Below are 11,849 nucleotides of genomic sequence, written 5' to 3'. Positions count from 1 at the left end.
CGCCGCAGCCCCTAATATCTCGCCCCAAACCTCCTGTTCTCCACTTTCAATCTCGACTCTGACACCATCCCATCTAAGTTTGAAGTCACTTCTTCCTTGCATCTTAAAAGAATCAACTCTCCTAGTTTAATTATGTCAGTACAACGTAGATCCGCCCCGTCACAATGGTTGCGAGCACAAGGTGTACAACCACATAAAATTTGTCTCTGCAATCAAATTGTTGAGTTTAAGGCGGGTAAGCATATGGTGGATCGACTCATTGATGTTTAGATATTTGATTCCAAGATTTCTAATCTCATGGCGGATCAGCTCATCGATGATCATATTACGGAATTAAGGAAGGGTGTCACCTCCAATCTCTTCGGCAACACTATAAACTTGGTGATATCCTTACTCTTTTGCATCTCTTTATTTGTATTGTGGAATATTGCAACGACCTGCTATGGAGGTATTGAAGAGTAAAGTCATTGATGAAGCATAAGGGGAATAGGCCAGTGGAGTAATTTTTTTTCTGGCATTAGAACACCTACTTGATACAATTCTTATGTTTTTGGGTCTTTATTCACTCTCTCCCCTTCTATCTAGAAAATTCGGCTGAAAACCTGAGTCCCCCCCCCCCTCGCATGTCCACCGCTCCCACGATGGGTGGGGGAAACCTGCTTCTCTAGTGTTTAATAATCTTGCCCCGGTTCTTCCTTGCCATGGTGACTTCAAAGATCTGGTGGCCTCGTGGGCTCATTATTCCGCTAGGTAGCGAGATTTGTTTTTTAATTTGTTGATGGTAGTTGTTGCCTCTCGGAGGCAAGCAACCGATAGGAAATCAATAGTGGCTTTGGAGCGACAGTCGTTCAAAGTTGGCGGATCTAGCGTTCTTTCATAATGTCATTGGGACGATATATAGACAGATCTAAGCCCAAGTCAACGCGGGATTGTTCTACAATTCAATCTGCCTGACTACTTGCAAGTGTGTATTCTTCGCCTTTCAAATCCTCTCTAGCGATGGCACTTCCTTAGTTCCGACAATGGAGGCTTGGAATCTCTTCCAATGAGCACCTCAATGGTGAATGAGGTTGGTGGCAGCCGATGGTTGTGGTGTGTGCGACTACCTCTAAAGCACCTAATATTACTTTTCTATTTTTTGGGGGCTTTCCTAGACAAAAAAATCCAATTTGCATGCCTTCTCTCGGTCTCTAGTAGTCTCTAGTGTGTTTTTGTGTGCACTTGTTAGTTGGTAATGAAGATGCACGATTACTACGAAAAATTACGATCCTTCCGAACCTAAACCATCTCATGTATAAAGTCGGCTTGAGAGTGCACGGTAACTGCCCCCTCTAACATATCATTCATGCATTGTAAATCCAAACATGGCCCACTTGAAAAGATAGCAATAGGTGGACTCGAGCGGAGGAATGCCCATAAAAATCCAAAGTCCATAACAACAATTAAAAATCCAAAAATGGCATAATAATAAATGAAAATCTAAATTTGGCATAATAATAAATGAAAGGTCCAAATATCGCGCAACATATAAATGAAATTCAAAAAATGGCATAGCAATAAATCCAAATCCAAAGATAGCAAGTAATAAATGAAAATCTAAATATGGCAAACAATGAATGAGAATCCAAAGATAGGGTTATCTTTGGATTTTCATTTATTGTTTTCCATCTTTGGGATTTCATTTACACTGTTGTGTTATCTTTGGAGTTTCATTAATTGTTTTGCCAACTTTAGATTTTTCATTTATAGTTCTGTCATGTTTGCGTTTGAAAGTCCATGAAATAGGAAGAAAATAACCTAGCTCATCATCTGAAGTTCTGAACACATCCATAGTGACCAATCAAGAAATTTCCAAAAAAAACTTCCTCTGAGAACCAAAAGGAAACAAGTAATTAATGAATCTAAAGGCACCCCAAAGAATACCCACGTCAAAATCGCATCCCACCCACTGCCCTATAAAAAGCCCTGGGTTTGTGCATTTTCAGGTATCGAGTTACCAGTAAAACAAGTGACGGTTTCTTTTGTTTGTGTCAGTGTGTGTGTTGTTTTTGCTCGTGAAGGCAATGGAAGGAGGAGCCATCCCGGCGGGTGCGGGCAAGGCGGCCTATGGCGCTGGAATGCCCAAGAGTCCACTTCATCCACAGCCACAGCCCATCGTCGGCGCCCGCCTGGTCAATGCTGAACAAGGTAGCTCTTCCTACTCCTGCAACATGTTCGTCGTGTCTTGCGGCTCCCAACGGCGCTGCACGAGCTATGAGTCACCCGGCGTATTTCCTGAAGCTTTGAAATTGTATTTCTAGGATGTTAGTTTATTTCAGATCATGTAGTACTGTTTATAGGCGCATGCACATGAGTGCTATCATCAGTTCGCCAGCATTAATTACAATATATTTCCCAAAAAAACTAATTTGAAATGGATTTTTTATCTGGCAGAGCCGTGTGGGACTGAAATAGTTCCTCGGATCATCATAGTTCAAGGTGGACAGGTAAATTTTCCTACTCTTGTAATGCTCCTAGAGACATTCAGTGCTCTATTAATATTTCGTCATAGTATCTGGATACTAGATATTAGAATATCCAATTGAAGTGGTTCCTTTTAGAAAAAATAAAGTTTATTTTGTGGATGTATTTATTGTTAAATATTAGAAAAAATTGACCAAAGTTGCCTCTACTTAACGATATGTGCGTCGTACATATGTATATTGAAATGACTTGCACTTGATATATTTTTTAAAGCGGGAGAGACTTTTTGGCTCTGGGCAGATGGGATGTAAAGGATCGGATCGGATTAGTAATGATTTCCACATATCCTTCACCATATTTATTTTATTGGATTCGAAGTGGATAACGACCGGATCCGGATCGGACTCAGACTAGAAGCGGAGAAAAAATATCGGGATAGCAATGCTTATTTGGTGTAAAATTTGGAGATAACATTTGGCTCTTTCTTGATTTATTGTTCAGCACATTTTTTCAACCGGTTATGTCTATATCCATCCTACAATATGTTGAAGAGAGCTTGGTGTTGTCCCTCTCTTTTCCAGTTTTTCATTGCCTTTCGCATCATTTTCATAAGTTCTCTATTCCACCCCATATTATGCATGTATTGTAAAATTCTACTAATAAGGAACCCATGGTTTCAGGATGTAGCAATGGAAGTCAAGTCGTATGGTGGGAATGGTTGGGCAGTTTTTATCATGTCTGCCGAGGGCGCCGTGTCCAATGTGACACTGCATCAACCAGCTTCTCCGCTTGAAACAGTTATTCATGAGGTTTGCTCTATTGTTTTAGCTTGGAATCTATACGCTAGAAATCCCGTTTTTTCTGGTATATTTTCAAAATAAAAGTTCAGCTCCAACCAAATCAAGAGAACTATAAAAGCAAAATGAAATGTGAGGTAGTAGTGAGATTGTCTAATTGCTTCCTTTACCAGCATAGAGAATATCGCAAGGGAAACATAGCGTTTTGTAGTTCTGGTCTTCTAAAAATGAAATATCGGTGTTTGGCCTCTAGATTTGTTACCAGCTCTAAACACTGTCTAATCCTTAGCATGTAATATGCAGGGTTGTTTTGACATTGTCTCTATGACCGGCTCGTATCTGCCGTCAAAAACTGATGGAGTGAGCTCTCTAAAAGGTGGGTTCGCTATTTCGCTTGTCGGTGCTGATGGCCGCATCTTCGGCGGTGGGTTAGCAGGACCTCTGATTGCAGCATCACCTGTTCAGGTTGCCATCTTTCACCTTGTATCTTGCTCCATATATACCAATAGCAGATTACCAAAAGACCAACTAAGATCTTTGTTCCATATATACCAATAGCTTCCATTGTATCTTGCTTCGTTTGTTCAAGTATTTATTAAGTCTATATGTGCTTCCTATGTTTCGAAAACAAAATGTGTGCTGCCAAATGAGTTACATTGTACATGTATTAATATTCCTACTGAAAATCAATGATGTGCTTCTTTTTATGGTAAATAGCTTGTTTGGGAAATAGCATCGTTTCACGAAAACATACATATATTGCAATTGAGAACCTTGTGCTTTCTCTTAATGGTTTGCATTTTGTTGTGCTGATGCGCAGGTGGTCATTGGAAGGTTTGCAGCTGATGAAAAAGAGGAGATGAAACAGGATGTGGCCAGTGGAACTCCAGGTGCTACTGAATCGAGTGGTTCTGCGAGTGGATCCTCTAGTGGTCCAGCAAGCCCATCAAACTAGAGTGCTCGCACATTCAACACCAGCTTCCTATTTCCAGATGCCAGCCAGCTTAATTTCCTAGCTTTTCGTTCCTACTATTATTACCAAATGCTTAGCTTTCTGCTCGTACTTGTTGAACTTTTCAGTGCCGTTATATGATGTATGGACCCTGGATGTGGTCAAGTTATTATAGTTATTATGAAATGTTTCATGGTCGTATTGCGCACATCTGATGAGTACCGGTTCTGAAATGCTTAGATAACTCCTACACATCTGATGTGTATCAGTTCTGAAATGCTTAGATAACTCCTAGCTCCAAACACTTAGCTTTTTCAGTATCAATTGCAAGTAGCAACTGATAACTGCTCACAAGTCAAGAGGAACTATCTCGTCGAAATGATCTCTCAAAAATTCTGGAAGAAAATAGTGTGTTGGACAGTTTGATGTTCTGCAAACATGTAAAATTTCAGTTTCAAATCAATCTCGCTCAGGGAGCTACGAGAAAAACAAACTCAGCAATAATAAGTGAAGCATGCGAAAAATGTGAAGTCGCTGGAAAATGATGCTGAATTTGAATCTATACGTGAGCATGATGTTTTTCAACCCTGGCTGGTGCTGATGATGCTGACGAATGGAGAGCGGACAATGCGAAGCAGGTTGGAGACGGCATCGCTCCTCGCCCTGCTAGCTGGATGATGGCGTAAAGCGCAGTGATCTCTTGGCATCACTTCTTGTTAGGCGTACACTATTTTCCTAATGGAGGTCAGGCGTAGGCTTCACGTTGATACATATACAAGTACACAACCATGGCATACATACATGGCGATGGGTTGAAGCTACTATCTCTTCCTCTTGAGCATTTCCAATATCAGTTCTGGTTTCCTGCAAACTTCACCTTCCGCCCACCCCGGCGAGAAGGAGGCGTCGGTAACTTTGCCAAGCCCCTTCCCGTTACCTGAGTACCTCATAATCTTCAGCCTCTTCCTCCCCAAACCAGCGGAGACCCTGAGCGATTCACCATTACTCTGGCCGCGGTCAGTCGTGCTTGACCTGACAGTCCCTCTACCTGACACCACAGGTGCCACGGACATCCTTGAAATGTTGAATTCCTCGAGCGCGAAGGCCCTCTCGGCGTCGCTGGCGCAGTTAGGATCCTTCCCTGACCTGTCTAGAGACAGCTCATCTGCCTTGGAAACTGACCGACGTCCAGCGTGTCGCAGGCCTGCGTTGCTGGATCCTGGCGATCTCCGCATTGCCGTGGTTGCAGCTGAAATGGGGCCATGTGGGTGATTAATCGCCGCTTGGAGAAGCAGATGATGCTTCTCAAGGAAGGGGCAGTCACTGATGAGCCGGCTCGTCGTCAGGCATGTGACAGTGTTGAGCCAGAGTTTCTCAAGCTGGTCAATGGTTTCTCCTTGACGTATTATGCCGTACGATGTGCTAGATAAGGTGAGCCATTCAGTAAATTGATCCCCAATTATCTGCACGGATGATGTGATGTTTATCATGCAGTTAGCATTCACACAAAGTATATGCTTGTATTAGTTCAACACATATGAAGATGATGCCCTTCGAGACTGGGGAGATGGCACAAACCTCAAAGAGTAGAAGAATGTCTTTGGTCGATGTAAGATGTCCAACAAAATCAGATAAAGATGAGAAATACCTGAAGCATAACGGAAGGCACAGATGTAAATAGAGTAATAGACTAAGTCCAGCTTGCTGCTATTGAAATTAATCTACAATATTGTGAATCTGGTTACTTACCTGCTTGTGACTTGGTATTGTGCAGCTGGATTTTCTTTGAAAGCAAGACCAGATAGCTTCATAAACCTGCATATATATTACATAGTGATTAGAGATTACTGAGCTTGGCATCTTTTTAAGGTAGGCAGAATAACTAGATGTGTTTCATCTAGAAGTGTGATTCAACGCACCTGTTAGCAAGCTTCAAGCTACCCAAGAAAAGGTTAGGTCCGCTGCATCCAGCAGGATCCTCATTTGTCGTTATTTCTCTCTCTTTGTTAGCATAATTAAAAATTTGGGCATTCTCTAGTAGTCCAATAACTACGTTGCCAAGAACAGATAGGATATTAATGTTTTTAGACTTATTCTCTAAGCAATACTTGAGATTGGCTTGGATTGAGGACATGTTTTTATCAACTATGTGGATCAAATATTCAAAAAAGTGCTCTAGGAAAACCATGTAAGCAGGCTCTGAACAATAACTGGAGTTTGTACAAAAGGATAGATAAACCTCAATAACCAGCTCCACCTCTAAGTCTTGTGTCATGTTAAGGTAACCCTCGGAACTAATTTCAGCATTCCAATGAGCAGATATACTCCCAGGGGATACGAGAGCAAAAAATGGGTAACAGAAGAACTGACAGAGTACATCATGGCCACTTGCACCACAGCCAACCTTTAAGTAAGAGATCATTTGCTCATTCAAGCGCTTTGACACTTTGTTCCACACCACCAACCATTTTATTCTTAGCCGACTATCTACTGGACGCATGATCTGCATATACAAAAAAGCAACGACAGCATGAAAGTTCTCCGGTAGATCAGGTGGACAGATAATTGAAGCCAATTGCTCGGCATCTCCAGGTGATAATTCTCCAGTAAACTGAGCTACGATTGACAGAGATAATGCAGTCAAGTAAACTGCTGGAGAAACCAACTCCAGGTAAGCAAGTGGCCTGATTCTTGGATGAGATAACTTCGGACTGCATTCTGCATATTCAATCTCCTTTATTTGTTCGATGTCTAAGCATAACTCGTACTTTCCAGAAGCCAACAGAGAATTATCCAGTTCCTCTACAGTACACTTCACAAACTGAAGACAAAACTGTACCAACACTGCGGAACTGTTACTCTTTTGCTTTCCTACCATATCCAGAAACACCTTCTTTACAAACTTGCATACCTTAGTAATGCATATCATGACATTGTCATCAGCAAACTTTGAGTTACACTGAACTCGAACTCCCTGTAGAAGCAACCTGAAAGTTTGTGTTGTGGAGTCCATAATAGTTACGACCATGTCAGCAGTCATGTTATGAAGTAGTTCTGGATTCACAATTGAGCCAAGGATCTCCAACTGAAAATCAAAGCTAGTAACATCCCATGGTAACCATTTGATCTGAGAAACATCAAACAAGGCCTTGAGATGCGTACAAGTTTGGGATAGCAAGTTCTGATTCAGTGGAACACACACATTCTCATCATGTGAGATCAAATGCCTAACTCTTACTGAAATAAAGTCATGAAACAGATTGATGCAAAATGACCACAGTGGCTTGTTCTGATTAGCAAGTCCAATGGAGAAAATTATCTTGAGTACTGGCCCAAAAGCAGCCTCCAGAATGGATAAATGGTTAATCAAATCACCAAGTTTATATAAAAGGTAATGCCATGTGCTCAAGCAGGAGGAACTTAAAGCAATATTATGACTTCTTGACAGAACTCCACATAAAGGCATCATAATTAGCCTTATCTTTTTCATCTGAGCACTAGCTTGTGCTCTGGGTTCAATAGGAGACATCACTGTCCCCTGATCCATATTTTCTAAAGCTTGTGGCCCAAAAAATGCATCCACCAAATTTCTCCAGGTAACCTGCGATTCTGAAAATATCATCATTTTATACTGGAATATATTTGTTTTAAAAGAAAACAACTGTACTTAAGGAAATGGTTTAACTCACGATTGTGGTTATCTGAACTTGAGGATCAGGATCAGTAAATAATTGCTCAGGGACTTTAAGCATTTTGTTAAGTAGAGGTCTAGTGCTCGCTGCACTTGCGCCAAGTAAGGATATGAACCATCCCCATGACTTTACTGCTTGAATTTTCTTTGAAGGGTCATTGAGCATATCAAGCATAGAACAGAGTAGCTTTTGCTCAAGGTCAAAAGCTACTTCCTGCACAATACATAAAGGATTTGAAATTGGAATTTTCTATTACACTAGCAAGTAAAACGGTACAATAAGAGGTTGGTAAACAACTGTTGTAATAACACAAGGATCATTGCAACGGGGAAAGTAGTAGGAGATGACTAAATCATTCAACGATATGAAGATACAACATTTCAAATCTAGCATAAACATTAATGTAACTGAGAAGCATTATTGTACTGTGCCAGATATAAACTGGCCTTGGTTAATCTGTTGTAACTTTCAGTCTGCTTTCTTAAATGATTTCTATGATCATATCAAACTAAATAAAACTGCAGGCCATTTCAGTGCTACACAGAAAAGCATATGTTGACTTTTGTTTTTCTATGAAGCTCCCAGAGCATATTTGTATTCAGTAACAGACTCGATCCAAAACATTTTCAACAGTTAACAGCCAAGTGCTTAGTGGCAACTAAGTCTGTGATACCTGACTTACAGTTATAAAGACACAATCTGGTTACTATAGTTCGCAATGAGGAAACTAATGTCAGCAGTTAGAAACATCTAACTCCAAATCATTATAGGAGTCATTATTCAATTACCTTAGAAAGAGGAGATTGAGGAGGTAAAATAACTGATGACACCTTAATGAGGCATCTTTCAGACATATCCCTTTCCGGCTTGTCAGCACTTAAGAGTCTTCGGTATATTGGGGGAACCCATATGCTTGATTGGTCTCTCATTCCTTTTGGATATTGACTAGCAAGTTTCATGGTAGCCTTGAGAAAGAGGTTTCAAAGAAGGGCTTAGTTCAAGTATTACTAGCAGGTAAAACATTAAACCACAAAAAAGGAACAACAATCAAGTGTGTGCTTCACATTTATGCCAAAAGTGCTCATACTAAAAGGTAAAACCCTCCGACTTGGATGATTTTCTAGCTGGTGCGGCAACATAAAATAAACTAGTGAGGCATGGAAAAAAATCTAATGACATCATCTACGAACAATTTGTTTTTCCTCCTGATGAAGACGTGAAATATAAGAGTAATGAAATCTAATAATTACCGAGATATTTTACTAAATTAACATACTTCTCAAGGAAGAGTGTTGCCTTTGCAATTATAAGTGATGAAAGAATTAAACAGATTCACTCAAAGTTCATTAGCAAGAGAGTGGGCATATATTAATTAGTAACTTAAACTGTTTTCATAAGAAAAAATGTATCTTAATACGGCAGTCTTAACACTTGAGCCTGTTTGGAAAAGGTTACACAGATGTCTTGCAGGGTTGGAGGTAAACCCCTTCAGTTACAGCAATTGTAAAAAGATGCCAACTATGTTGATCACTGGCAATACATTATGCTGCAAAGAAATCATTCACATGAACTGTTTTATTGCTATAAGAAACATACTATGAGATTAATTACTCTGTTCAACAAACCAGATAGGCATACTATGAGATTAATTACTTAGTTCACCAAACAAAAGAGAGGTAATGCAATAGAACGCAGTTTAAGTGGGAAGAAAACCTGAACAGCCTCAAATGTTGTAGACAAAGAACCAAATGGATTATCAAGGGCATAAACAATAGCATTGAGCAAGGGAGTTACTCCATCCTCTACCACCGAAGCCTCCAATTGTTGAACAGAAATGCACCAGACTGCAAGATTACAAATAGCCTGTAATAACAAATTAAGACAAGAAATAGGAACTCAATTACTGAACGAGCACACACATTCTCCACAGTAAAACTGAACAAAAGAAGAACCTGAAAACAAAAAATGGTGAGCAGAACAAACCTTCATCTTGGTGGTCATGATCAGCCGAACCAAAGTAGCCAATACCAATTGAGCCAACTGTCCTGCAGGGTACGAAAAATAAATATTATAACTGATCCTTTAAAGCAGCAAGTTATTTGATGGTTTTGTTAGATGAATGGCTCAGCGCCCTGCTTTATACAAAGTAATTTGATGGTTCAGGGGCATGCATGAGCAACTGAGCACATTAATCGGTTCGAGGGCAATCAAAAAATAAGAGACAGCAATGGATAGTGATTTAAAATACTAGCAAAATAGACAGTCTCTTTAATTGTAGAAAATCATGAACTGTCAAAACAAGAAATTATCAGCTCTGACTTCTAACATATGTAGACGGAGTACCTTATTGGAAAAAGGCCAATACGTCAGCCTGATACTGCAAGATCGTAGGAAAATGGATTTGACCCAAGAGCTTACTATCGATACATCTAGTGGAAGAATACTGGAAGTGAATGTACAGCCGAACAAGGACATCGACGAAGCAGAACGACATAGCGAGTGTTAGCCCCAAGGGCAATGCTGGACTGAACAACGCACAATAGTCTGACAACTAAATCGATCTTCGGGCTATCTGCATTCTACCTCGGCTTCTTCCAACCCTAGCCCGGCAGAACCCGAACAGCACATTCAACTGACGAAATGGGTGCGGGTGCCGCGCTGCTACCTGGTATGGTGGAGACGAGGACGGGGTGGTAGAGCGCGAAGCCGAGGCACTTGAGCGCGGAGGCGGCGACGCCCTCGTCATGGTCCGCGGCGTCGCGGAGGAGGAGCGGGAGCAGGGCGGAGGGGGAGGCCGCCGCGAGGTCGGCCGCGGCGGAGGGGTCGTCGGCGCACGCGCGCTGCAGGTGGAGGAGGCGCGCGTACGCGGCGGCGCGGTCGGGCTCCGCCGCAATCTCCGCCACCTGCCGCGCCACCGACGGCGGCGGCATGGAGGCTGGTGCGGTGCGGAGGAGGCGCGAAAGGGAGAACGTTTTGGGAATTTGGTGTTAGTTGGTCCAGTCGTCGGAGATGCGTATGCGGCAACGGGCATTACGCCAACACAGCAGGGTAAGCGGCTTTTCGTTTAGATGGGAAGCGGTTTTTCCGACCGTACGTATCCCACGACGGCTCGCTCAAGAGTATACACGTTGACAGAAAAAACTTAAATGCATCTTAGTTTCAGAATCATGCCATAGCAGAGTTCAATCAGGTCAGAGGTAAATTTTGAATTAGATTTGTAGGGCTTTCCCCTCTCCGAAGAGAGGGAGCCCTTCCAGAAATTCTCAGTGGCCCATAAGGGCCAAAGAGGGGGTTTGGAAATAGTTTTCAACCAGCAATTGACGCGCCTCGGTATAACCTCACTAGCTGCGTCATTGCCCCAAGCGCAAAGATGCCTTCTCCGGTCCACCCGCAACCCCTTCTTATACCCGCTCGCCCCTCGCCACCCACCTCCGCGAGCGAGGTGGGACTAATCGCACCACCAGCAAGCCAACCGACGTCCCTCACGGACGGGACGGGCAAGCGAGCGTGGGCCGCTTCTCCGCTCGCGCGTGGGCTGCCGAGTACCGTGGGCCTGATATGGGACAACATTGCCACTTGCAGCCTACGCCTCCCCTCGAAAAAAAAATTGGGACATTGAGAAGAGAACGAAGGAGAGAAATCGAGGGTTCGAAGGCCGTGTGTTTTTTTGGGTTTTTTTTTTGGGAGAATCGCAAGTGGCATGCATGCGCGCATCATTCTGGTCGGGGCCGGCGATTTTTTATGTTCTTTGTGAGAAGAACTTTTGGTCCAGGACGTTTAGTATCATCCAGCGGCCGCTTTCCGTTTGATCTTTGCTTATTAGTAGTGGCAAGTTGGTACGGGATACTAGTACTTCCTCCGTTCCTAAATATTTGTCTTTTCAGAGATTTCAACAAGTGACTACATACGAAGTAAAATGAGTGAATCTACATTCTAAAATATGTC

The 11,849-nt window shown here is 42.2% G+C and overlaps 2 protein-coding genes and 1 non-coding gene across 3 annotated transcripts; 1 reads left to right on the top strand and 2 right to left on the bottom strand.

Moving 5' to 3' along the window:
• Window positions 1–65: 65 nt before the first annotated feature.
• On the top strand, window positions 66–4,403 carry LOC119340773 (AT-hook motif nuclear-localized protein 4-like). Its single transcript, XM_037612691.1, has 6 exons — window positions 66–235; window positions 310–2,187; window positions 2,434–2,486; window positions 3,144–3,272; window positions 3,564–3,725; window positions 4,081–4,403. The coding sequence occupies exons 2-6, from the start codon at window positions 2,064–2,066 to the stop codon at window positions 4,213–4,215; spliced, it is 603 nt and encodes a 200-aa protein (XP_037468588.1). The 5' UTR covers window positions 66–235; window positions 310–2,063; the 3' UTR covers window positions 4,216–4,403.
• Window positions 4,404–4,606: 203 nt separating this feature from the next.
• On the bottom strand, window positions 4,607–10,834 carry LOC119341888. Its single transcript, XM_037613736.1, has 9 exons — window positions 10,570–10,834; window positions 9,888–9,949; window positions 9,618–9,767; window positions 8,693–8,869; window positions 7,902–8,117; window positions 6,132–7,813; window positions 5,962–6,027; window positions 5,791–5,860; window positions 4,607–5,675 (listed from the first exon to the last, which is right to left on the bottom strand). Exons 1-9 carry the CDS (start codon window positions 10,832–10,834, stop codon window positions 5,034–5,036), a joined length of 3,330 nt encoding a protein of 1,109 aa, XP_037469633.1. The 3' UTR covers window positions 4,607–5,033.
• Window positions 10,835–11,125: 291 nt separating this feature from the next.
• On the bottom strand, window positions 11,126–11,276 carry LOC119342293. Its single transcript, XR_005165515.1, has one exon. It is a non-coding gene; the product is annotated as a U4 spliceosomal RNA (small nuclear RNA).
• Between the last annotated feature and the right edge of the window lie 573 nt (window positions 11,277–11,849).

The sequence above is a fragment of the Triticum dicoccoides genome, chromosome 7B (genome assembly GCF_002162155.2).
Source record: "Triticum dicoccoides isolate Atlit2015 ecotype Zavitan chromosome 7B, WEW_v2.0, whole genome shotgun sequence".
In the NCBI taxonomy this organism is placed as follows: domain Eukaryota; kingdom Viridiplantae; phylum Streptophyta; class Magnoliopsida; order Poales; family Poaceae; genus Triticum; species Triticum dicoccoides.
The sequence above is the reverse complement of the archived record's forward strand: the minus strand, read 5'-3'. Positions and strand labels throughout refer to the sequence as shown.